Source organism: Taudactylus pleione, unplaced genomic scaffold, assembly GCF_031769625.1.
Source record: "Taudactylus pleione unplaced genomic scaffold, aTauple2 ptg000535l, whole genome shotgun sequence".
NCBI classification, from domain to species: Eukaryota; Metazoa; Chordata; class Amphibia; order Anura; family Myobatrachidae; genus Taudactylus; species Taudactylus pleione.
The window spans coordinates 8,863,230-8,891,138 of record NW_028284937.1 but is presented as its reverse complement, the minus strand read 5'-3'; the positions used below and the strand labels follow the sequence as shown (position 1 = coordinate 8,891,138).

The window sequence follows — 27,909 nt, the reverse complement described above, 5'->3', positions numbered from 1 at the left end:
AGCACAACGTAGATATTTTTGCATGGTGGTCGGTATGGCAAGCACCATTCACTGACTTATGTCTCATTACCTGGATGGTATGGGTGAACACAGGTGGTGGGGATCAGTGACACTGCATGAAAGAAAAGCAAGAGGCTTGATGTAATTTTTCTGGTTGTGTATTTGTTAAAGTTTCCATAGTAATGGAAACCTGCAGAGCCACACACAAAGTATGCTTCCTTCTATAAGTATTGTTCCCATTTCACAATGTGTGTTTTGTTTGTTTCATTACATCGCAGTGCTCCTTTCGACAAAACAGCCAGCATCACGTTTTCTCTGAATGCAGATGAGGAAAGTGTAAGTTTTGTTTTTTCCCCCTCCTTTCAGTAATAATTAAGTCGTAAATACAAGTTCTGTGTTTATACTCGCATGTATTATTTTTAAAGTAGTTTTATTTTCATCTACAGCCAAATTCCAATCTTTTCGAGATTTGTTACAAGGAACGCATTCAGCAGTTTGATGATGACGAAGATGAGTGCTCGGATGGGGAAGATATTTGGCAAGAGAAGGAGATCCGGTTTTCTTCGGGCACTATGCAGAGTACTGGGACAAGGTAAGGTGAATAACACTGTTACATTTAGGATTGTAAAATGTCACCCCTGAGTGTTATTTCCTGGTTATGAACTAGAGCTTGTTATCTTTTGTAATAATAAAAGGAAAGGCTGGACAAAATGATGTAGTATGCAGGAGCCAGGGCAGATAGTACCCATAGTACCAGTGAGAACTGCTGCAGGAGTACATTGCTCAGCACTTTGATTAGCTGTCCCTTTGTATTTGGCCAGTCCTACATGAAAACATTCTTTCCATATCATCAAGGCTGAGGGACACTGGACCATGGGGTTGTCGCTGAGTGAGCAGCTGCTGGGACTTAACTACCGTAAGTTTAAGAACATTAGCTCCTCCCCCTGCAACCCCAAGAAGGTCCGTGCCGTTTAAGTGTCCGTAGGAGTTTGGCACGTTTGGTGGGGACCGCTAGGCAGCCCCAGTTTGAGTTTTAGTTTTATTTTTAACTTTGCTTATGTGCGCTGCGTCGAGCAGCGCACAGTGAGAGTGCTGAGCCGGCTGCAGGTAGACAGCGCTAGCTTGCCGCTAGGCAGCCACACTGGGGAGGGGGAGCTGACCGGTGGGTCGCTCCCTGCTGTGCACTTCGGTCTCTTTATAGAGACCGCCTGGGGTCTGTGTGCGTGCTCACCCTTTTAGAGGGTGCAGGGCGATGCTGCGTCCCGGATGGCTCATCTTGTCGGGCTTCTGCAGCGGCTCCACGGAGTGCGCGTGTGACAGGCAACCCGTGACACCCGTGGTCCTTCCCACACTGGTTTTCCCCAGTGTGAGGGGAAGTACCCGGGGTTCAGGAGAGTGGATGCTCTGTGAGGGAAGGGGGGGTCGGAGCTTGTTCAGGCTGGTCTTCCCACTACTATGTCTGTGTTAGTGTGCTGCGCTGTACACGCTGGCGGCCATTGCTGGGCGGAGCTGGATCTGTGCTGCAGTGACACGCTGGCAGCATCAGCTCCCTCTCCTCTGCATCTACAGGATATTACCTTCTCCTGGAAGGCTAAGTTCCCTATTTTATTATTTAATTGCCGTTTATGGTCAGTGCCTTAGTGAGTCTAGGGCCTGCTAGTTCCACTTCTCAGCACTACACCGGCTTGGGTCATTGTAACCATGGGCACTAATCTCCTCGGTTGGGGCGCCGTGACATTACGTCTTCGCCTTCAGGGTCTTTGGTAGTCATTGGAGACTGCCCTACCGATCTTTGTTCTCAAGCTCCGTGCCATCTAATTAGCTCTCTTGGAAGCCCAGTCCGTCCTGGCTGGTCAGCCAGTTCGGTTTCAGTCAGACAACGCAGTAGCAGTGGCGTATGTAAATCAGGCACCAAGAGCGCGGGAGGGTGGATCGATTTCTGTCCTGGGCAGTGGCCTTCGTTACGGAGATCTCGGTAATGTACTTACCAGGCGTGGACAAATGGGAGACTGCCTTTCTCCACGTGACCACGTTTCTCCCGGGTGAATAGGTGCACCATCTGGAGGACTCCCAACAGTTGGTTCAGTGGTAGGGTCTTCCGGCGGTGGACCCATGGCCTCTCATCACAATTGCAGCGTTCACCTTTTATATGCGTGGTCCAGAGACCGGAGGGCTTGCGTGGTAGATGTCATGATGGTTTCATAGGTCTTCGTTCTGGCCTATGTTTTTCCCCCGAACCCGATGTTGCCTCAGGTGCTCAAGCGGGTCACGGATCAACGGGTGGCACCAGACTGGCTCGCCCCAAGTCCTGGTATGCTGACATTCTCAAACGGTCGGTAGGTCCAAGGTGGCATCTTCCACTCCAGCCATATCTCCTGTTGCAAGTTCGGTTTCTGTGCCAGGATCTTCCTCGATTTGGCTTTTGAGAACGGGCTCTATAAGACTGGGGGTTTCCTCCTTCAGTGATCCGTACCATGTTGCGGGGCCGGAAACCAGCTTCGTTGTAAACTTACCACAGGGTCTGGGAGATCTATATCAGGTTGTGCAGAAAGCGTTCATGCTTCAAAGCTTCGACTTTGGGAGTTTTTTTGCCATTCCTTCAGGATGGTTTGCAGGACGGTTTCCGGCTTTCTTCTTTGAAGGTGCAGATTTCAGCGCTAGCTGCTTATTTCCCGCTGCAAATTACCCTTCAAGTGATTTTTACTCTTTTTTTACACTTACAGGTTCAGCCACTGTTTCGTCTGCCGGTAGCTCTGTGGGTTCTTGACCTAGTCCTCTAGGCCCTCAAGCAGGCTCCCTTTGAGCCTTTGGATTCGGTGTACCTTCAGTTCGTTACTTGGCAGTTAGTCTTCCTTATAGCTATTACCTCAGCTTGGCGTGTTTCCGAGTTGGATGTTTTGTCTTGCAGGCCGCCTTTTTCTCAGATTCCATGACGATGGGGCAGTTCTCTACGGTTCCTACATCCCAACTGAAGGTGGTTTCAGCTTTCCACTTGAGCCAGGAAATTGTCTTTCCGATATTTCCTCAATCGACAGGACGGTGATGATCTGGCTCTATTAGGCATAGTCCGTGCCCGGCAGATCTACTTAGATGGGGCTTCCTCCGGACAAATTCTCTGCTTGTTCTGTACGACACCCAGAAATGGGTTTGGCCGGCTACAAAGCAGGCCATTGCGCATTGGATCCACTCAGTTACCACTCTGGCCTAATGCAGTGCAGGGCGACCAGCAACGGACCGGCTGTTGGCGCATTCTACACGGGCAGTGTCGTCCTCCTGGGCAGCGTGGAATGGGGTTTCGGCAGCACAGCTCTGCCTTGCAGCTACCTGGTTCTTTCTAATGAGACTTTTATTTAAGCAATGTGTATGTGTTTGAGGTGGCACTTAGGATAAATAACACCAAGACAGCTGCAGTATACATTCTTGGTGTTATTTATCCTGAGTGTCACCTCAAAAAAAAAAAATCATAGTCATTTCTCATCATAGCTTCCAGCTTGTGTTATTACGCCTGGATTCATGTTGCCATATGCTGTAGTTGCTGGATGTAGACTAGCAGGGAGCTGGTTGGTATGTTCATTTACTGGCTCTGCCTCATGAAATTTGTGTTGTACCTTTTCAAAAATCTGTTGGACGCAGTCATCTGGCTGACACTACAAATAAAAAGTATCTGGATTTAACCTTATTTATTAATCTGAGCCCGTCATTCATCAAGCTACATGGTGGTTATGCAATGATAGGAGGATGTGTTGGAGCAAAATGTTATGCTCTTATCATTCCAAAGCTGCACTGTTTACTATACATCCTATGTTATATGATAGTAGTTACCCGGGTAGTTATTGTAAAAGTTAGATGCCATTCACTATGACTGCCCTTCACCTTATATTAACTAAACTTCATTGTTTTGCTTCTGGGAAGCTTTTCGCCTTTTCTGTTGCATGGTTTCTCAATTTAGTTGCATACTAAATGGCATCAAAGCCAAGAGCTCTATCTTTCATGAACTGGTGTCAGATAGTAAAGTCACAAATATAAGAAGTAAGTTAAATTCTGGCACAATATACTGTGTCAGCCCAATCCTACTCCTTTAGGCCTGCCCAATCAGGTAGAGTAATGATACATATGGGTTTAGGGATAAGATCTAAGGCGATACAGACATATACATCAATAAAAACAAAGTAATATAATCAAACCAAATAGAGTTTCAATGGTTGTAAGAACGGCTCCATTCTCTTATTCAGATCAACTCCAATATACGAAATATGAAAACTAAACGCAAAAAAAAAGAAAAAACACGTGAAGTAGTTCTATAACTACACAAATTGTTATATCCCCCTTGTGTTTATGAGAAAGATATTCCTCCAATCAAAAGAGGTATATAATAATCTGAGCAGGAAAGGTCCTCGCCACCACTACTTCTATGGGCAGGCGTACCATAAACTCGCTTGAGGAATGTGTGGGAAATGTATATAAACGTTTCTTTTTCTTTCCAAATACTTCACCGTGTAGCACTTAAAAGTATTATAAAAGAGAGCATATCCCAACTCACATAAATAATGGTAGGGATCCACATATAAGTGTTTCTTTAAACTCGTCGGTGTGATTACTTTATCTCGCATACTCTATGTAGAAAATCAACAATGCTTTATTTCAAGCAACACATAAGTGAAACATAGGACCAATAGACACAATCAAAAAAGGATATCTGCATCCACTATAGAGTCCAAAGTCAGTTATAGATGGTAAAGAAATGGAGCATAAATGGCAATATATCCACTTGCAGGTAAAAAGGTCCGGACTTAAACCTGCATCAGTCATTGCATACCTCCAAATAAAAGTCCAGGTCTCTGTGATTGTCCTATGGCTGCCCACAAGTCTCAGCGCCAACGCTGTTTCAATCCTCAGTGGATCTTTATCAAGGTGAAATTTGAGAGTGGGCTTTAGTGATATTTATACCTCATGACTGGAAGTGATGTAATGAGACCATATCTGCAATGTATTATGGGTGAAAACTACAGACAGTACCTTTTATCATATAACCAGTACAACATAGACTCACAAATGTTAAATATGGTTTTGTTTATTAAAATCAGATTGCAACAATATTACATAAATATAATTATAATACATATTCACAATGTTGCATAATAAACAATAATAATTCATAACTTCTTATATTCTCACACGTCACCTCACACCCTACCCTCCTATTAGACCCACAGAACAATAACAAAAGCACACACCACACCCCCAACACATGCCCACCCCACATTTCCTCCCCCTCACACTCCTAACCTAGCCCTAAGTAGCGAAAACTTAAGTACAGCCATCTAGATGTATGTAAAGCATTCCTCTATATTTTACTCAACACCATTCCTGTGACAGGACTGAAAGCCTTTAAGAATTGACAAGAAATAAGATTTTCGCTACCCAATCAAGGGGACCTCAAATGGCACCACAACCGGGACCAACTGACGGCGTCCATCCTCTTCTTGTCAATGTCCATCATCCGTCTCACCTCGTGTAGAATCTCAACCACCACCGTCTCACAGGGAAGGACTTTACCCCGAATTGTAATTTGACACTGTACATTCCACGTGCAAAACCGAACTGCTAAGCGAACTAAAAAAAATAGTGCACAAATCAAACCTTGCGTATCTCTTGACTGGCCCATAAGCCCATTCAGGGAAACTCAGCCCGGAAAGGCATGGGATACGCAGAGCTCTTGAAACCTTTTTATAAACCTTTGTTAAAGGGACACCCGCAGAAAAAGTGGTCCATGGTCTCCTTCTCCCCTTGACACTCCTCCTGTGGGCAACGACTATCATCGGCACTATTCCGTACAAAATAACCTCTCACATAAAGCCTTCCATGGAAAGAGAGCCAGGCGATGTCTCTAAACTTCAGGGGGATCCTCTGAGAGTTAATCAGAATCAACCCCTCAGAACACATCTCACCTGGGCAGTCTTTTAGCGACAGCTGGACATAAAAATAGGCCTGCAGAATACTCAACCCCAACTCCCCCCTGGTTGAGTTTCTCACATCACCCATCTCCGGTACCCACCGTCTTGTTACCTTCAGACGCAGGATCGCGTACATCGGGAGGTATCCATGCCGGCCTCGAAGGGTCTTAGCTCGACCTCCATCTATGCAATCTTTGAGGAAGGGCAACACCCATTCTCCGAAACCCTCTACCCATCGAGGGGGAGTCTCTAATACAAGGTTGAGTTTCAAAAAAGTAGTTACAAAAAAAAACTTAGGGTTGACCATACTTTTAAGTGCTAAACAGTGAAGTATTTGGAAAGAAAAATAAACGTTTATATACACTTCCCGCACACTCCTCAAGTGAGTTTATGGCACGCTTGCCCATAGAAGTAGTGGTGGCGAGGTCCTTTCCTGCTCAGATTAGTATATACCTTGGATTGGAGGAATATCTTTCTCATAAACACAAGGGGGATATACCAATTTGTGTATTTATAGCAGTACTTCACATGTGTTTTTTCTTTGTTAGTGTTTATTTTTCATATTTCATATATTGGAGTTGATCTGAATAAGAGGTTGGAGCCGTTCTGACAACTATTGAAACTCTCTATTTTTTATTTTATTATATTGCTTTGTTTTAATTGATGTATATGTCTGTATCTCCTTAGATCTTATCCTTAAATCTGTATGTATCATGGTGTCAGATAGTGACTGATGGCCATTATTGTGTCCTTGGGCTTGTTAATACAGATGCATCCTCACACACTGTTGCTGCTACGCCATACTGCCCTTCTCAGTGCTCCAGGTCCTGTACAGCCTGGCTTGTACCAAGCGTCTGTTATTACACCTTGTGCACCCTAAAATAAGGATATACCACTGAGTCTGTATACAAAGCACAACGGAACGTGGCGTGGAAAAAACAACGGCTGCTGCACTGAAGCTTTCCATATACAGATTCAGATCACTCGCACAGATATACAAGTGTCACATAGAAAATGAATCCGCGCAATCTCGTGAAGCGGTTTGTCGCATCCGTTTGCAACTAAGACACATTTCCAGGTGATAAAGACTCTGCACAAGCCGCACCGCACAGAACCTGGCAGCTCCCTTGCACTAGGAGCCTGCGCTGCATGGCATATTGAGTCTATAGATGTATGAGGACACGTCCTATATATCCCTCCTCCCTGCTCTTATGTTTTCCACTAGCTGAGTAGCTAACTTGCTGGTGTTTTTCCCTTGGCATCATGCTTGTTGCCAGGACACTTTGTTCCTCTTGTTCTCAAGTAAGTCATTCTGAAAACAACCAGTGGTCTACTGACTCTTGGCAAGACACTATAATTCTCAGCTGACTCCACAAACATTTTGCTGCTATATATGTGGGGAGATCTGACACAAAACTGACCTAAAGGGCAGCCATTTCTATATGCTTTGTTCAGTATGGCCTAAAGCTGGCCCTCACCACAGCTGATACAGCAGACCCCTGCTTTGTCTCAATTGATTGATTTGATAGATCTTCATCATCTCAGAGCGTTAACATAAACAGCCAGCGTATCTGAGTGATGGTCTTGTGCAGTCTTTATGCAAATGAGTTCTGAAGTAATCTTCACTTCCTTGGCTCTGTGTTGAAATGTTGTTAGAGCGTTAATGGTTTTTGTTGTATTCCCTGGGGCAGCCCCTGGTGATCTTTTTATAGAAGAGAAATACCTAATTTATCAGCCTGAAACCTCAGTGCTCATTCATTTTGCAATTAGGGCATGCTAAATCTGTGGCAGGGCATTCTGGGATGTGTAGTTCTACTGCAGTTGAAGGTCCGCAAGCTGAATACCCCCGTGTTAGTGGAAGAACCCCTACCATATTGCCCAAAAGTAGATAGCTGCTGTAAATCGGGAATGTGTGTATGTATGTATGTATGTATGTATGTAAGACGGTGTAATGGTTAGCATTACTGCCTCACAGCACTGAGGTTGTGGGTTCGATTTCCACCACAGCCGTAACTGTGTGGAGTTTGTATATTCTCCATGTGCTTGCGTGGGTTTCCTCTGGGTCCTCTGGTTTTCTCCCACACTCCAAAAATATATTGGTAGGTTAATTGGCTCCCAACAAAATTTAACCCTAGTGTGTATGTGTGTGTGCATGTGATAGGGAATATAGATTGTAAGCTCCACTGGGGCAGGGACTGATGTCAGTGGTCAACTATTCTCTGTAAAGCGGAATATCTGTGCGCTATATAAATAACTGGTTATATATATAATTTGACAAGTATATATGTGTTTTATACCCCTCATAATCTCATGCGTAGGGTAAAATAATGTATAATATCCATTATGAAGAGCCCCAATTGAATGACAGCACCCTTTTATTAGGTGCAAGAATAATTTTGGACTCACGATTGGAAAAATTGTATAGCTATACAAATCTGTAATAGGTGTATATGCTATTACATGAAATTGTGATTTATTTATTTTTTCAATTTTAATTTTTTTTATTTTTTTTTAAATACATTTTATAATTTTTATATTATCTTGTGGCCACAGGGTTGAATATATACTGGGTGTTAATACAGGTTCAAGTCTATAACCCATAGATAGATTAGTTACTAAAGGCATTGATTGGAGATTAATATATATTGAAACATGTAAATTGAGCTCTTTTTTAGAGAAATTTTCCTTTTTATCACTTAAAAGCAATAAATGGTAACACTCCCCCATTCCTCTCTCTGATTTTTGTGATATATATTTTGGCATCCGGTCACAATCTTGACAGTCAGGATGCTTGCACTTAGAAACCCGACACCTGTCAGAATCCCGGCGGTAAATACTGGGGTTAGGTGGAGGGTTAGGAACTAAGGGGGGAGGTTTAGGGTGCAGGGAAGGGGAAGGTTAGGTTTATGCACTAGTGAGGGGGAGGGTTAGGATACTGACCAACAAGTGTCTGTATCCTAACCCTCTCAGGATACCAACTCTGGATTCTGACCGCCAGGATCCCGAGCGCCGGCATCCTACCCAGGCCTTTATATATTTTTATAATTACATATATATATATATATATATATAATAATTTGTCCATGGTACATGCAATAAAAAAATTGGAACGAACACATCCCGTAGTATGGAAAAGTTTTCTTTCTGAAGTGCAAAAAATCATAGTGCATATCCAATCAGCAAGGTAACCTAAAGAGGCATGGCAACATAGACAGCAGCATATATAACAAATATATATGTACTTAATCCAGTAAATACTCAGTCATGCCAAATATGGTAATAAACTGTCTGTCATCCTCATGTTCAGGAGCTGTGGAAGCACAGATAGTGAAGAGAGTCGAGATTCTGATGAAGAGGAGGAAGACTCTGGTGGTGGTGACGGCAACAATCCTTCAAACACTGAATCTGTGCCAGAAACATTAGAAGGTAGCTATTGTTTCTGGGTGGATGTGTGTGTGGTTTTTTTTTTCTCTCTTGGTTTTAACTAGCAGTTGTAAGCATGGTTGTTTTATCATCATGTAAAATGTCATACTGGTATAAATACTGTCTAGGAAGAAGCTGTGGGTAGATGAACTGGTGTAGATATGGTGATACACATATATATGTTCTTGCTGTCTTTCTGTGCAGGGACCACCTGGACAGCAACATTTGATTCCACAACTACAGAAGCCTCAACATCCTTACCCGTTACCTCGGCAGATACTGGGTCCTCCGTATGGGATGGCACTATGACTGTTAACAATTCCGAAGAAGGCTGGGCTGTCTTTACAGATTCCCCTAAACAGATGAGGTTGGCACATCTTTTTATCTATTGAATGTATTAATTCCTACTAATAGTTTTGTAGTGAGCTGGCATTAAAAAGGCAACGTAACTCTACAAGTACTACTATGACCGTAAAGGGAAATACTCCTCTTTTGTAATTAGGGCTTATTATCTTATTATACAACTTTAAAATATTTTGGCATGAGGCATAGCAACCTGATTAGTCACCTATCCAGTCTACAGGTGGTGCCTGGCCATCCTAACACCCCCTGTATATGTTCTGCTTTGGCCGCATCGAGGTTGGAGGCACTATTGAGACACAAACTTTGGCATATTGTCAATCACATAGATGAAAAAAGTCAAATCTATTGAGACGCAGGTCAGCACCGCGGCTCCAGTGGAAGCTAGCCTGCAAGGTTTAGAGGCGGTCCACTTTGCTGTCTGTCCATCCCTTGAAGCTTACCTCGCTGGCAGTACAGTTGGGCAATTTTTTTTTTTTTTTCCGAAATCTTTTAATTTTAGTAAGGTGTAAATTTACTAAAGTGAGAGTTTTTAGAAGTGGAGATGTTGTCCATAGCAACTAATCAGACTCTAACTGTTATCTTCTAGAAGGTGCCAGTTAAATGTTATGTAGAATCTGATTGGGTGCTATGGGCAACATCTCCACTTCTAAAAACTCTCACTTTAGTAAATTTACCCCTAACTCTCTTAAATGTATGACCTGACTCATAACTTTTATATCTGTCAAGCTCTTATTGGCTACTAACTCTTCTAATTGTGAATGATTACGTAATTTTCAAGAAGGTAGAAACAGGATACAAAAATAAACATTATTTAACTAATTTGTGAGAGCAAAGAATAACAAGTTCGCATGTAGACATTTGTTTTAACTAACTCACTACTAACATTAGGATTTATAGCCAGTACCTTTTTTCTTTTTTTTTTTCTCTCTGTAGCAGCCACGAAAAATTAAAACCTGACAAAAACAGTTATGACTTTTAACCATCAGATAACAATAGAGTAACATTAAAGTATTCTACATGAAGAACTTGTAATCTACTTATTAACTGAATGGCTGCCACCATGCTGCTCTTTTGACAATAAGGGCCGGATTCAGTTAGATAAGTGCCGTTTTCGCTGTAAATTATCGCACCCGCGATATTGTTTTTGCACCCGCGATTTCACAGTAAATTATCGCACCCGTGATAATCTAATAGTGAGAAACAGGCGAAAAGTTTTTACCATTTCAGACCAGGTGAAAAAAAAAAAAATGCTAAATCCCCATTGTTGCCTAAAAATGTTGGGATTTCTTTCAGAACTCTTTGGACACCACCCTCTAATGATAAATTACCCCCAAAGTTTTTCGTAATTTGGCAGAAAAAAAAAAAGGTGAATATGGGTTTAACATATTGGGTCTGGTATTTCGGGAGGGGGGGCTATATAGATGCGTCAAGTATTTTAAACCTTGCACGTGGTCATAGCAATAGGTTTTTAACGGTTTTTAAAAGTGCACTTTAACAACACAAAAATATACTTGCACCAATTTTAACGTACCCCCAATTTACGTGGAAAAAAATAGCTTTCTATTGTTTTTTTAACATTTCTTTTTTCAAATACGCAAATTACCGCCAACCGACGCAATTTAAGTACCCTAAATACTTTTATTGCGGCCAATAATATGCTTCTAAATTAATTTCCGGTGTATATCAGCCTTTTTTTTGGGGTACAGACGCAATTTCCTGCATGTCCTGACGTTTTCGCCTATTTTCATCTGTTTTTTTTATCGCACCTACCCGTTTTCGCCTGTTTTATGTCGAAAACGGGAGCACGCATGCGATAATCGTCCGATTTTGGCAGAGAAATCGGTCGATTTTATCACCGGCGATATTATCGCCACTAATGGATTTCGGCCCTTTGTGTGAAATACAAGACCCTAAACCAAGAAAAATGTGATTCCTTCCTAAATTTTCCAGTATGTATTGTACAATAGCTCTGTAAGATGTATCCTCATTTTTTGTTTTCAGTGCTGTAGCAATATAATATAATCAATGGTCTGGGTGAAGAACTTTTTCCCTTATTTGGCAGCTGATAAAATGGTTTGCAGAATGTGGTATGGGAGCAGGCATTAGCAAGGATTATTGCTTACTTGATCATTCATTATATACATGTTTTACATTGAGGAACTGTGTACTTTAATTGGTTACTGTACAATAATACAACTTTCTATGATTTATTTTAAGTTCCCAAACAGCAGCCAATGGGGGAGCACATGTAGAATCAGAGGAATCTCCATCTCCGGAAGTAACTAATGGTGGTGAAGTTGATGAATCTGTAAAGGAAGGTGAGTTTATATTGCCGTGGATCATTTTCTATACAATCTTGGGCAACTTATAATGATTTGCAATTCAGTATGCTAGTATTATATATGATGCTTACATAGTGGCACATGCTTATTTCAGTCTCCCAAAGTTTGAAAAGTATTTACCGTATATACTCGAGTATAAGCCGAGTTTTTCAGCACATTTTTTGTGCTGAAAAAGCACCCCCGGCTTATACTCGAGTAATGCCCGCATGGTACGCTGCTGAGTAGCGTACCATGCGGGCCGCGGTGCAGACTGTGTCACTGTGACACAGCCTGCACCGCGTGTGTAGCGCTGACCGGACGGAGTTCGGTCAGCGCTACACACTGCTAAACACACAGCCGCCGGAGCCGGCAGCTATGTGTTTGGTGTAATCAGCAGCCGCTGAGAGTCTGTCAGACTCTCAGCGGCTACTGCTGCTCCCACTGCGGGAGCCATCTTCCGGCTCCCGCAGTGGGTAATGGGAGAGACGTCGTCATGAAGACGTCTCTCCCATTATGCAAAGCGGCGGAGGAGCCTGTAGCAGCGTCGGGACCAGGAGCGGGGTTACAGGTAAGTGTTTTTTTTTTTTACATTTCTTTCCACTGGGGGGGCTACTACCGGGGGTACTACCAGGGGGGGATATCGCTACTGGGGGCACTACCAGAGGGGGGGGATTAATAATGGGGGAACTACCAGGGGGGGGATGTTGCTACTGGGGGCACTACCAGGGAGGGGGGGAATACTGGGGGCACTGCCAGGGGGGATGTTGCTACTGGGGGTACTACCAGGGGGGGTTAATACTGGGGGCACTACCAGGGGGGGATATTGCTCCTGGGGGCACTACCAGGGGGGGATTAATATTGGGGACACTACCAGGGGGGATGTTGCTACTGGGGGCACTACCAGGGGAGGTTAATACTGGGGGCACTACCAGGGGGGGATATTGCTCCTGGGGGCACTACCAGGGGGGGGATTAATATTGGGGACACTGCCAGGGGGGATGTTGCTACTGGGGGCACTACCAGGGGGGGTATTACTACTGGGGGCACTACCAGGGGGGGATATTACTACTGGGGGCACTACCAGGGGGGGATATTACTACTGGGGGCACTACCGGGGGGGGATTACTACTGGGGGCACTACCAGGGGGGGATTACTACTGGGGACAGTACCAGAGGGGGGATTACTACCAGTAGCTGCTGCATTTCCCACCCTAGGCTTATACTCGAGTCAATAAGTTTTCCCAGTTTTTTGTGGTAAAATTAGGTACCTCGGCTTATATTCGGGTCGACTTATACTCGAGTATATACGGTAGGTTAAGATAATTGTGTACTAGTGTTTTGGACCAATCATTCACTGAGTCGCTATCTATTGTGCCCAGCGCTGCAGGGGTTTCTTTTTTCCTCTCTTCCTCCCCATCTTTGCATACTTTCTCCTCGTACCCACATCTGTCTTCCTCTTTCACATTACTGTCAGTAGGAGGGAGCTGTTCATTGCATTGTCCCATTTGTTGTGCACAGATGGGGCCTACACTATACTATGTGTATGATATATTGTTCCAATCTGTGTCACAACTATATATTGTACGATACTGTATATCGTATAGTTGGGTACCCAGCTTAACACTGACAAAATAGCCGTTTATATAATAGAACATTTCTTGCTTTACGGCACAAGATAAGTTTCATTAATTTTTAGCCATATCTATTCTAAAAAAAAATGTAAAGGACATTATTTTGTATGCTTACGGTATCCTGTCATACAAACTTGGTGAAGGGTAATTTCAATTTAGTAAAATGAGCGCAAACTTTTTGCACAATGACATCTCGCTGCCGCAAAGGTTTTTAATTATTCCTCGGTCCCCATACAGGTGGGAAAATTAGCAATGTTTGGCTACCATTATATACAGGATGCTGATTTGCACAGCTGGACATTGCGGCAATACAGCTCCCGGATTTGAATTCCCCCATGTGTATCAGTACTTTTTTAAACATGAGGCTTACTAACTCGTTTACATATTTTGACTCTTGTATCTTTTGATCCCCTCACTAGAAACCTTGAGAACCTCAGCCACATCGGGTGATGCCCAGGAAAGTATAGCAACCACATTGGGTGATGCCTCGGAAAGTATAGTAGCCACAGTGGATGATGCCCAGGAAAGTATAGCAGCCGCATTGGGTGATGGCCAGGAACGTATAGCAGACACACTGGGTGATGCCCAGGAAAGTATAGCAATCCCACAGTGTTCTTCTACGGAAACGGGAATATTAGCAGAATCTTCCAGTGCTGGATCCGGTGACGGTCCTGTATGCAATGTGACTTTGAATGGTGAACCTGAAGAAGCTATGACACAGGATGAAATGGTGACACAAGATAACAGGTATGCAATAAAGTTTATTTAACATTAATGGGGGAATCCAATTAGCCGTTACCGCATACGGGGATTCAATTAGTGCGGCTTACCACCCCCTCACCCCCCATCCCACATGTTAATCCACAGAGGTGGACTTTTCTTTTGCAGCTACATGAGCTGAGAGAACAGGTCCATGAGATAATGCACCCACGGGGAAAGCCCATTCCACAGTTTGTGCAGAATCAGTGGGTTACTGGGCGTTAATCCCTTGGTTATAGCACAGGAAAATTGTATTTCCCCATGAGGCGCGGGTAACTAGCTGTGGCAGCTACTTGAATTCTCCCCTAAGGGTACTTTTTTCAAAGAGTGATAAACTAAAACTGCATCTAGCATGCTAAAAAGGTGATAGGGTACACTATTGGGAACTCCAGGCCTGTGTTTAATCCTAAATTTGTTTTATCACGCAAAATACACTACTAGTCAAACGTTTGAGAACACGCCCATTTTTACAGTTTCCATTGAAATTCTAACAATTCAAGTCCGGTGAATAATCTGAAATGGTAAACCGCTAGAAATTTTTTTTTTTTTTTTTTTAAGTGCTAAGTTTTAAAAAAAGGCATTTTCAGGGAACAAGTAATGGGTTAATAGCTTAAACTGTTCTTCATAAATGATGAGGCTTGCCTGAGCCTTGGAGCAACGCCAGTGGACTACTGATGAAATCTTTGGTTTACCACGCAGAGTTTTTGCACACAGTCAAGAAGGTGAAAGGATGGTTCCTCAGTATGTGAGGGTTATTTACTAAGCAATTATTTTAATATTAGAACATGGTGTGTGTAGCCATTACAAGCACTGCCCTTTTAAATTTCGTCTTTTAAAATGCTGGGAACTGGCAGCTTTTAGAAGCCTGGGCTTAATAATTAAACCCCTGTGACACCAACTGTCTAACATGGAGGAAGAAGGATGATGGTCTGGGTTCTCTTGCTGGATACAGAGTCAGCGACTTGCACGGTGTGACTGGCACCTTGAACCAAAAGAGCCTCCACAGTACTTAGCAGCACCATGCATTACCCTCTGGGTCTACACCTAGTTGGTCAAGTGATTTCCCTACAGCAAGATACCTACAGGCTACCTACAAGGAAACAACAAGACCGTAAGCTTCAAAGCAGAAGAGTGAAAGCAAAGCAACCTACAAGTGTTCCCCATTTCTGGGAACTTTGGCAGCAGTGCTGGGAAGAGCATCCAGAACAATATTTGGTTACATTGCAGAAAGAAGCCACAGGTGTGCCCGGCGTTTACACCTCCAATAGGTGGCTACTTCTGAGGAGTCAAAAATTTTGGATACATATTGTTAAATACAGTGATTCTATGATTTATTTTTTTAAGTCTCCAATTGTTTTATTGTGTTATGCTTTAATGTCAGAGCACATGGAGACATTAAACTGCAGCGATTTCAATAAAAATGTGATAAATTGGGCTGTTGACTGGTAGTAGTATACTCTATGTAAGCAGCTGCACATCATAATGTATTCATGCATGGGGATGCTAGAACATTAAGCATAATCATTCAGCAGGTTAATAATTCACATATTGTTGACAATACAAATTTAAAATAGTGTTTTTGATTGTAATGCTGATTGAGTTATGATTTACAAATTACAGTTCTGTGTACAAAGACCGTAAACGCTAACGAGGAGAATGTGATTACTGTATGTGACCTGTATGAATCCTTAATGATAACATAAGAGAAGGGATACTGTGCAGCTCTTTATACATAAAGCAGTAGAGCTGATTGAATCAATAGTTGAACCTTAAGGTGCCCATCCACTAGCAGACATGAAAACGACTGCGCGATTACGACATTGTAATCGTGCAGTCGTTTGTCAGTCTGTGATGAGCCTGCACTGAACAAGCAGTCGTTCAGTGCAGGCTCATCAATCACCTGCAAACCTGCTTAACCTGACGTTATCATCAGGTTGTCCTCATGTTTGCTCGTTGATAGATGTCTAAACGACCAACGGGAATGCGCATCGCTGGTCGTTTTAGACCTTTTTGCAAACGATTTGCAAACTATTTATGAACGATTGAACGATCGTTATCGTTCAATCGCTCAACTTAATCGTCTAGTGGATAGCACCATTACACCAGCTGCTTGGGGAAAGACGGTAAAACCAGACTAGTGTATTTTTACAGATGTCCTTAAAAAGGTATCCTGGTGACCGGAGTGGGAAATGTAGGCAAAGCGTTCTGGTGCAGTATGACTGGCTGCCATTCGTTACCGTTGCCAGCTTTTGGCTCTATTACACATTACAGTTGACGTGCCTATTTGAAGCATAAAAGAAACCTTTTAGTGAACACCTGACATTATGTCCTAAGGGAAAAGTTGTGATCATTCACCTGGAAGGAGAGAGCAGTATATGGCGGAAACACAAGACATAATAACTATAATAACTATAGCCTTATTGGATGGTTTCTTTCAGTGTACTGTTACAGCAGGGGTGGGGAAACTTTTTTTTTTTTCTGCCGAGGGCCATTTTGAGAGAGATAGATAGAGATATATATATATATATAATATATATAATATATATAATCTCTATCATTATTCGTGAGCCCTGTGCAGGCCATGTCCCCTCCACGTGATGGGCACATGGGGCGGGGCCACAATTGCCAGTCGTTACAGCAATGCCCTGAGCATCCTAAGGATGCTCCGTGGAGCTGGAAGGGCAGCGGTGTGACCCTCTGAAGCTTCCAGGCGGCACTGCTGTATAGATTCTGGCTGCAGAGTGGCATTCTAGGCACCCTGCTAGCCAGATGAAGCTAACAGAAAAGGGCCAGACCAAATGGTTCCGAGGGCCTTATACGGCCCCCGGGGCTGAGGTTCCCCATCCCTGTGTTAAGTCTGCACTTTTGGGACTACTCCATTATTTGTTTTTTCCTTCACGTTTAGTTTGTAAGCTCACACAGGTAGGGATCTGTATCTATTGTTACAGTGTAATGTGTGTCAGTGCTATACATTAATATCATTCATTATGGAAATACTGCATAGACGTCTCCAGCAGTAATGTGCTTTTATATTTGTTTTGGTTTTTTTTAGACCATTTTGAAATGCAGCCATTTCCTGTATTGTTGGTGTAGATCAGGACAAACATAAATAATAAGATATCAAAAGTTGGGTTCTAATGGTTTGAAGCAGCTCATTTAATTCAGTTACGTTTTGTAGTCATTCAATGTAAACCACATTATCTAATGTATAATTAAATTATTATTATTTTTTTTTATTCAACATATAAGTAACACCATGTTGTTTTTTTCATTTTAGAGAATCCAGCTCCATGCACAGTAGCGAACAGAATAAGGTCCAGCAGCCTATTCTCCCAGACAGACCAACCACAGAATGTTCTCCTACAGAAAATACAAAGTACGTGTGACTCGGTAATAGATGGGGGGGTTTCATGTGAAATTCTGTGTAGACTTGTCAGACACATTGGAAGGGTTATGCTGCCAGGCATCGCCATTATGCCCAGCCGGGGACTTAGCTACCATTTATGGCAGTGCAGTAATTGCAAGTTCCCCTGTATGGACTGCGAGAAAACGTACAATGCCGATGGATGCAATATGCACTATAAGGGCACTTTGCATCAGTGCAGATTTGATTGAATCCCCCTTTTATTTTGTATATTGCACGTTAGTTGTGTATTGGTTTGCCGGCATTTATGTTTTAGAAAAACACTGGTTTGTTTTACTATTGTTGTTTTTATTTCAGATAAACATCGTCCTCTTCCTTTGGTTCAGAAACAGATGACTGTACATCCAAAGATCTGCATTGAGTGTCTATTTGGATTGCAGAAGAGAAGACCAAGCCTCTGTCTCCTTACAAAGAAAGAGTGGGACAATTGTGCAGCAGAAATCCAGATTCCATTGTATACAAGAAGAGTTTTGATTTTGAGATCAAGAGACAGACAATGATTCAATTTTTTTTTGCACTGAAATTAATAGCTGTCAATTTATATAATCTCCCACACACACACATACTTTTATATATATTTATATTTATATATGAAAGTAGCAACGTTAAATTAAAAAGAAAAAAAAAATGAAATTTAAATTATAAATACATTTTATTTTACACTTTTTGGACAGTGGAAGATTCCATATGGCTTAAGCACAAGAAGTCAAAACCAAATGAATTTATCTATTCTCCTCTCGGTCCATCTTCCCCCAAATAACAAAGACAAATTGTATGCAGACGTGCACGCAGCAATAATTGGCTGGAGGAGAGGATTTCTCCGCTATAGGATTGCTTCTGCTGGGCACAGGTGTATATTTTCTTCTGTTGCAATAGAATAATCAAATGCCTTTGATGCAATGTAAGCTTTTCATTGTCCTCTCTGTTTATAATGTAATTCATAGGCCTCGCATATGTTTGTTTTTGCTTTTATAGCTTTCAGTGTGGTTACCTGGAAAAAAAAAAGAAAAACTTCAATGAAAAATCGCCCATCCTAAATTGTTATATTCTCGGTAATATTAGCAGTGCCTTATTGTCCTCCCATAAACATGTGACCCATTAAAATGTATTAGGAATGACATTACCCAGTCTGTGTGTATGTTGTGCATCATACAAAGATTATTTAGCATTAATCCTGTTAGTACTGTGTAGCCGGCTCTGGTACGCAGACACTTGCACCGATCCCTTTGTATAAGCCATGCATGATGAATTGTCTGTCTGTGCGCTAACTAAAGGATAGCCTCTGTTTTTCTCCATACACTGGGGAACTATAAATGGCTGGTGAAAATCTCCGAACTGTATGTGCTCCAGGATGGAAGATACCATACTGACGGATGATTGTTTGTGACCGTGTGTTTCTAGAACATACAGTAATGAACACAGGTGATGGTGTAAAAATACGGAAGGACCAACTCATTGACAAGAGGATTGGGATCCAATCAGTATTTAAATGGATTATTTTATACACTGACCTACAGATTTCCTTTTAGATTTGGAGTCTCTATAAAATGTAGGATGCCAGTGTCTCATATGTAGGAATTAGGATACGTTATACCTATCAAACTGAACCAAACAGCCAGTTGTGGTATTTTATATGTTGGTGCATTGATGAAGCTGGTAGTTGCCCTGTTTTATGTTCTAACTTCTAAGTAAAAAGCAATAATCTGCAAGCTCTCTTTTTTTAGTTGGAGATTTTATATATATATATAATTATTTTTTTTCCCAACAATGGCACTTTAGCTGTATGATGGACATGCACCTGGATAAGAACACGCTATACATTTATATGCTGTGTAGTAGAGATGGCATCAGCATCCATGCATATACCCTGCAATGTCTGCTACCTTGATATCTGTTTTACAGATACTGTAGTGCTGAATTTCCAATGCAATACTGTATACACTGTATTTACTTGCTGACAATTGTATCTTGTTACTGCTCCTAGTAATATGGTCCATGTGAAGAGATCTGGTGGAACAGCCTTCCTTCTGTACACTGGGCCATTTAAAGTAACCTACCATGAATACTATTTAGTCTGTGCTTAACCTATTTATAGGAAAATAATACGTGAACAATCCAGGTTCTAGAGGTTCTTGGTGAGATTGGAGCAAGAACAATGAAACCCAATCACTGACTACAGCCAGCAAGATTGGCTACTAACAGGACCTGACACTGCAGAGCACAATGACCTCTGTGCTTTACCCTAAGCCTCCTCCCCAGTTGTACAGCAGCCTATGCAGTATGACCTATTAGTATGCAATTGAGGACCACTCTGTCTGAAAGGATCACAGCTCTTATTGGGTCTTTTTAAGGAGGGGTTAGGGACCTTTATTGAGGAAATGGGGAGTCCTCAGTTTTTCCTGCAGCTTTATAAATTTCACTCAGTTATCCCCTAAAACATCTTTAGATCATGAGCTGATGTTCAAAATACAGCAATCGCATATTACTCTCCCATCTCTTTTCCAACATAAGTATAATCTGATCTAACATCTCTGTCATGGGTTAAAATGCTTCTCATTCTCTTATATAATATTGTTCTGTTACACCCCTCAATTTAAGTTTATATGTAGAATTTACAAACTTGAAGCAGTTTACCCCTCTGCGGTACATTATTTAACCATTTGGCAATAAAGGGGGTTAGGCATGGATGCTAACAGTGATTTAAGTAGGTCTTTCTACCGCCATTTGGTTGGTTGATATTTTGTCATATTCTCAGTAAAGAAAAATCAAAACCTTCGTTTTAATGTGCCTTCTGCTGACCCCTAGTGGTTAGTGCATGCAAGCAATGTCTTTGTAGTCACTTTGTATGGAACATGGTAACGTTATCAGAGGGAAAAATAAATGTCCTCTATTTTCTGTAAGGAACATCCAAACCGATGCCTTCTCTGGCATTCCTATGAAGTTATTATGCCACTTAGCAGTAAGATGGAAATGTTCGTTGTTGTTTTTTTTTTGTTTGTTTGTTTTTTTATGAAAAACAAAATGTTAAAAAAAAAATATTTCAAATATATACAAATAATTAATATATTTCATTTGCAACTTTGAAAATATTTTAAATATGTGTCCTTTATTTTTTTTCTTTGCTGGAAAGAAAAATAAATTATACATATACTTGCTAACGTTGTTTATATATTCATTTGTGTGCATGTAAAAATGGAAGTTGGGAGGGGAACTATATTCAAAATAACCAAAAGTATGTGAATGAATCATTTTGAACCTATTTTGTTTGCCTGCAACTATAATATTCTAACCCGTCAATTTGTATCCTTGCTTCAGTTGGCATAAGATGTATGAATTAATTTTTGCAGTCTTATGCTATACACCAGCTCATTCTGAAGAAAGCAAGTTTATAAGGGATGTGAACGTATTTGTAGGAATGTTTCATATGCAACATCTGTTTTAGCCTCTAGTAATAATTTTTATGTGAACACATTGCTAGGAATTTGCATATTTTTCTTCACTTAAAACAATTATACATAGAGAATCTGTCACATGTGAAGCATTATTTTAAACACGTATTTAAAATCATGCTTCACATGTGACAGATTCTCTAAGTATAGTTATTTTAAGTGAAGAAAATTATGCAAATTCCTTAGAACTTTTCCTTTGTGCAGCAGCGCCCCCTACTGGTCATTCCTTGGAATGAGATGGCCTATAGCACAAACCAACAACACCATAGTGATTTGTGGTGCTGTTTGTACTGAAAACAGTGGCAGGGAACACAGTTGACCTGGGCAGGCAGCAGACTGCACTTAACGAAAAAGCCCTCTTTTAAACAATGCTAAATAATTGTGTTAGTAGGTGGAACACACAATTGTGCTTTAGTTATGCTCCAAATAGGACACATCCATTGTAACACTCATATGGATGTGTTTAGCGGTAAGACATTGGGCACCCTAAGGTCAGTAATGAATAGACGAGCTGTAAACCAACTAAAAAAAAATTTGTGTTTCAGTATATATCTTTCAAATAGGTATCCCTATGGAGAATGTATGAACAGTGTGCATCTGTACAAAGGAATCCAATATCTCGGTTCATTGTATTAATGGTTTGTTTAGCATACGGATGGATTTACCATGGACATAATTTATTATCATCATTTATATAGAGCATCACTTTTACGCAGCACTGTACAGAGAATATTTGACATTCACATCAGTCCCTGCCTTATTGGAGTTTACACACTCTGGGGTATATTTATTATTAATTGCTTTCGGCAATGAGGAATCTTTATTGGCATAGCTGTATCACTTCTGAGTTGCCTTGGGCAGGGTCTCCAATAAGAGCCGGTTCCAGCAATTATGTGGTCTTCCAGTTGTTGTGAAACTGCACATCCCAGCATGCCCTAAAAACTGTGACAGGGCATTGCTGGGATGAATATTTCACAACACCTCGATGACAGTATTTTGAATACACCTTCATAGAGGAAACTAATGCAAACACAGTATTTGGTTTGAAATTGAACTCATGACCCCAGTGCTGTTAGGCAGCAATGTTAAACACTGTGCTGGTCAAACAACTTATTTTGCTGTGTAACCAATCAGTATGGCATTAGGTCTACTGCGGAATCTCCTATGCTGCTGCATACTGAACGATCATCTCATCCAATAATGATTTAATACATGTATCCTTTAGTACGTCATAGATACCTTCATGGACGTAGCTACCATAGGTGCGGGAGGTGCAGCTGCTATGGGGTCCAGAGCTGAGTGGGGGGGGCTTATCTTCCTTGTCAAAGTTACATATTATTGTATACATAACACATGTGATGGGTACATAGAGGCCCTTACAAAATTTTGCTATGGGGTCTTCAAATACCTAGTTATGCCCCTAGATACTTTCTAAAATGGGAATATTCATTGAGTGAGTGTTATGTGCTGAACGTAAGGTACTTACTAGTGATGCGTACATTTATGGAGCAATCGTCTGATACTGCATTTTATGAAGGAATCTGTGGTGTTAGGAACAATAGTCCAGGTTTCATCTGTACTCCGTATCAATTATGAACTTTGTATGATGCAGCCATAAAATGATTGCTTAATAGTAATAGGAGTGATACTGTAGCTAAAGTATGCATTGTAATACTAAATATAATCAGGATGGGTGTGGGGTGGGTGCAACCCTTTCCTGACTTTTTCAAATGTATATTTTGTGGGGAGGGGCTTAATGTAATCACACACATGATGTCATAATGACTTTAATAACAAAAATATAGGTGAATAGAGTAGTACACACACACACACACACACTTTCTAACCGTTTGCTCCCTGTCAGTATTGCGTGCAGCATTTGAACACTCGACACTTAGTACACTTGGCTGCAGGGAGACTTTGAGAACATGTTTGACTGACATGTTAGACAACAATAGAGCACAAGGTTTTGTTTTAGCTTTTGACTTGTCTTTTGAACACTTTTGTGGACAGGGTCTAATGTAGCAGAGCACCTTGTTAATGTAAGGATTAAACGCTGAGTATATAACCAAGCTGTCATCTGCATATAAATATATAGTATAACTCGTCATTGTGCACTGATACTCCAGTGGCCAGACTAGCTGTGATATACTGACATTCAGCTCTGTCAGCCTCCAGGACCATCTATATGCTGATAGCACCTACATTTACCTCCCTGTTCTCTCTCATGTCTGTTCTTCTGTTATGTGCCAGTGATTTTCAAATGTAATCCATCTAAAACCAAACTCATTGTATTCCCCCCTCACCTCCCTACACTCTGTTGACATCCCCACACTCGCCCCTGTACCTAGAGTTTGCTGCTTGGTTGTCAACCGCAACTCCTCCCTCCACTCCTTACAGTCTTACCAATCCCACCTTCTGAATTTTGCTACATATGTAGGCTTGTCATAATATCCCTTTTATTCTAGACAGGTTGGATACGGGATCTCTACAGTCAGAAGCCCGACAGTATTCTGTAAGTGTTATAACCCTTCCCATAACCCACTGTTCCCATAGCATAACCCTACCCCACCCTTCCCACAGCATTACCTTCACCCAAATACTCACCATCGGGATGTCAGTGGTTGGGGTTCTGGAGCCGGGATTTGACCATGGGTATTAGGGGCACATGAATTACACAGATTCTGTGGATGGCTGACTTCAACTCTCCATTTCACCAGGTTTCAATTTACATGTGTCCCGAATTAAAGAGATGATATGGTAGGCCTATACATATGAGAGGTTTCCTCACCCTGGACACAACTAAAACTCTTATCAATGCACTTTTCCATTTCGCACCTGGACTACTGCAATCTCCTTCTATTCAACAGTGTTTCTCCACTGCAATCTATGATTAATTCTGCCACCAGTCTCATTTACCTCTCACCCTTTGCATGGTTAAACCAGGTGCCGGTAGCCGTGTTACATACTAATGGGCGCTCCAAAGGAGAAACCATTGGATTGCTCTGTCCAGTGCCTATCCGTATAGACGCCCAGCAGGAGGCGCGCAGAACATTCGAATCGAGGCGTGCGCAACTACTACTGCCTACTGGAAATGCACCGTAATTTTAGATACATCTCTAACTGGGCTGTATTGGTGTATTCTGAAAGAACGAAGTTCATAGAAGACATGTCAACAACATCGCGTGCTATATAGATTTGTGCAAACATGTAATTACGTTCTTAGCTGGGTCTTCTGCACTAAGGATTGGGCTGGTGCACTGGTGATGACGGCTGTGAAACCAAGCGCACGATTATGGGTGGCCTGGCCACAGTGTTAAATATGGGCAAATATCGACATTTAGTCCTGTATACACAATTATGGCTGACTTGCAATCTACTCTGCATCAACCACATAGGCTTAGCATGGAAGAGGGTGCAAGATGTGCTCCTGCGCTTTTAAAGTTAATAACCAAAGTGTGCATAAAGCATTGGGTAACCGTAAAGTATGCTCCAAACACATGGATGCTGTATGTGAGCACAATTTGCAATCAAAGGGCCCGGTCCTATTAGGTGCAAGTTTGTTTCATGAAACTGGCATAGATCGCATGAATGCACACACCCAAGAAATGCAAGATCTAATTAGAAATGGCAATCCACAGTGAGGGTGTCTGACTTTTCTACAAAATATGACCTGGGAGAAGTGCATGAAAAAGTGGGGAATCGATTCTGGATCCCAAAAAAGTGACATCTGAGCTAGTAGGAAAAATATAGAAGGCATATAGTCAGGAAGCCGACGGACGAAATGCCGACCGCTGGCTTCCTGACTGTCAAATCCCGGCAGGGGTCTAATGATAGGTGTCCAAATGCCGACGCCTATCATTATCCCTACGCCGGGAACCCGATGCCCGGAATACCGAACGAAGGTAAGCCGAGCGGCAGGCGCGGACAGCCGCAGGGTAAGACGGTTAGGTTAGGGGCTCCAGGGGGGGGGGCTTAGGGTTAGGCTAGGGGAAGTGGGGTTAGGCACCTGGGAGGGTTAGGGGTAGATTAGGGGTTAGGAAAACACAGTTCATTCCTATGGGTGTCAGGATTCTGGCTGTTGGGATGCCGCTGTCGGTATTCTGACCAGCGGCATCCGACAGCTGGGATTTCGTACCCAGCCCCTCAAAGACACATGCTGTACTTTTCAAGCATTTATACATGGATTACATTACAGAAGAAAAGATTTGTCTCCTGTTTAGTCTGTCATTTGACAAGAACCAAGGGTGAGATGTATCAATTCTTCAAAAGAGGAAAAGTGGAGAGGTTGCCCATGGCAACCAATTCTAGCTATCATTTATCAAGTCCATTCTGTTAAATTATAGCGCCTAGAAGCTTTCCACTTGTTCCCTTTAGAAGGTTAGATACTTCTGAGTATAGGGGGTAAATTTACTAAGAAGTTTTGGTGAGTTTGCAAAATCTGGAGATCCCCAGCTTGTGCTGAGAATGCTTTGGCCCTGGAGCCCCTACGCAATATTTTTCTACCTATAATTAAAACCAGTACTGGCCCTGTAGCCTGGTGTTGGTTTCTAAATTACGGTGGAACCCTACTCATTTTGTTCCCCGTAATTTTAGAAACCAGGACTGGCTGGCAAGTCCGGAGCTGGTTAAGCTTTTGGGGCCGGGGACCCTACATCATTTTTTTACAACATTTAACCCTTGTTTTTACAGCTACAACACAAGCAGCTTACATCTATCTCACTGATATGTGCTGGCTGCTTGCTCGGGAGAGTTTTGCAGAGAGAAGACACTGCAATCTCGGGTGAGTAATCTCCTGCAAAACGTGCTACTCGGGGTATATATCTCATTCTGCTTCACCATCGGACATCTCACTCTCAGCTAAACTCACTTCTTGGTAAATTTGAGAGTTTCAGGAGCCTCAAATCACTCGAGTTTCGGCGAAGCTAATCGATTTAAAAAAAAAAGCAAACTCGTCCAGACTTGATTCTTAGTAAATTTACCCCTAGGTATCCAATGAGCAAGCTCCTTCCACTGACATGATTTATTTTGTCAGACAAATCTGATGTCTTTATGTCCTTCATATTGTATTTATAATTGCTGTAGTCTACATGAACACAAACCACATTTGAATTTGTGGTGAAATAAATAACAAGTAATACATATAAAGGCTTAGCCACTCTCAGAAAATTACAGCTAGACTTTGGATTGACTATGAGAATTAAAAACTGTAAAAAAATGAGTATACATTGTATTATTTTAACTAGCACAATAGTAATTATATAGGAGAAATGGACATTTCAGATCGAAAAATGTAACAATACTTATGGTATCCAATGTAGTCATTGCTTAGAGTATATGTAGAGGTGCTTACTCAGGAGTATATTTACTAAAGTGGGTTTTTAGAAGTGAAGATGTTGCCCATAGCAACCAATCAGATTCTAGCTATTATCTTCTTGAAGGTGCTAGATAAATGTTAAGTAGAATCTGACTTCTAAAAACACACACTTTAGTAAATATACCCGTCATAGTCAATTTGCAGTGGGGGTCACTGAGTGCACATTGCTATACTGAGTATATGAACCCAAACATGAGCACTATACAGACTCTTTATTAACTCCAGGTACAGCCCAAAAATGATCATTACTTAGCTCTGCATATGATATTGCGGCAATAAGAAGAGCTTGTCCTGGCAAAGAGTAAATAGTAAAGTGATAGCATAAGCCACAGATGGCTAGACTTTTAGTCTTGGGGGGGGGGGGGGGGTTATCTATCAAAGCTTGGAGAGAGAGAAAGTGGAGAGTAAGAAAGTACCAACCAATCAGCTCCTAACTTTCACTTTACAGGCTGTGTTTGAAAAATGACAGCTGCTGATTGGTTGGTACTTTATCTCTATCCACTTTATCTCTCTCCAATGTCTGATACATCTCCCCTATGGTTAGTTAATTTACTTGCCCCGTCGGGATCTTCACTTCCAGTCTTCCGGCATCTGAATTTGAACCGCCGGACCTAAGTCATCATACAAAAATTATACTGGTCCCATATAGAGGGCTGTCAGTGGCCATAAGGAAAGTGCTGGAGGTTTTTAAAAGGTGTCACATGGCTGATTTATGCACTTTTTTTATTAATGGTGAAAAAATGATAGCCAGCGAGTGTTTCTTAGCAAATTAAAGTCCAGCATTTTGGGGTACATAAAAATGTGTGTATTAGTAATTTCTCAGTGTTTTTATACAATTTTGTAAAAAAAAGTTGGAATAAACACCTCTCATCTGCAAGTTCAAATACCCCTCTCCCATTAATACAACACCTCCATATACTGTACCTGTCCCACATCATTTACACCTCCCCTTACCTGTCCCACATCATTTACACCTCCCCTTACCTGTCCCATATCATTTACACCTCCTCACGCCTGTCCAACATCATTTACACCTCCACGTACCTGTCCTACATCATTTACACCTCCATGTACCTGTCCCACATCATTTACACCTCCACACGCCTGTCCCACATCATTTACACCTCCACATACCTGTCCCACATCATTTACACCTCCACATACCTGTCCTACATCATTTACACCTCCACACGCCTGTCCCACATCAT

The 27,909-nt window shown here is 41.8% G+C and overlaps 1 protein-coding gene across 2 annotated transcripts in view; it reads left to right on the top strand.

The window, feature by feature from the left end:
- PPP6R1 (protein phosphatase 6 regulatory subunit 1) overlaps positions 1 to 18,995 on the top strand; it is an 89,034-nt gene extending 70,039 nt beyond the window's left edge. For both annotated transcript variants that reach the window (XM_088450948.1, XM_088450949.1), the window contains 8 exons: positions 279 to 336; positions 447 to 592; positions 9,262 to 9,380; positions 9,582 to 9,744; positions 11,958 to 12,058; positions 14,112 to 14,439; positions 17,729 to 17,827; positions 18,173 to 18,995. In XM_088450948.1, coding sequence (XP_088307074.1) covers positions 279 to 336; positions 447 to 592; positions 9,262 to 9,380; positions 9,582 to 9,744; positions 11,958 to 12,058; positions 14,112 to 14,439; positions 17,729 to 17,827; positions 18,173 to 18,176 — 1,018 coding nt within the window. In that variant the 3' untranslated portion in view covers positions 18,177 to 18,995. The remainder of the gene's footprint in view (positions 1 to 278; positions 337 to 446; positions 593 to 9,261; positions 9,381 to 9,581; positions 9,745 to 11,957; positions 12,059 to 14,111; positions 14,440 to 17,728; positions 17,828 to 18,172) is intronic.
- The last annotated feature ends 8,914 nt before the right edge of the window (positions 18,996 to 27,909 follow it).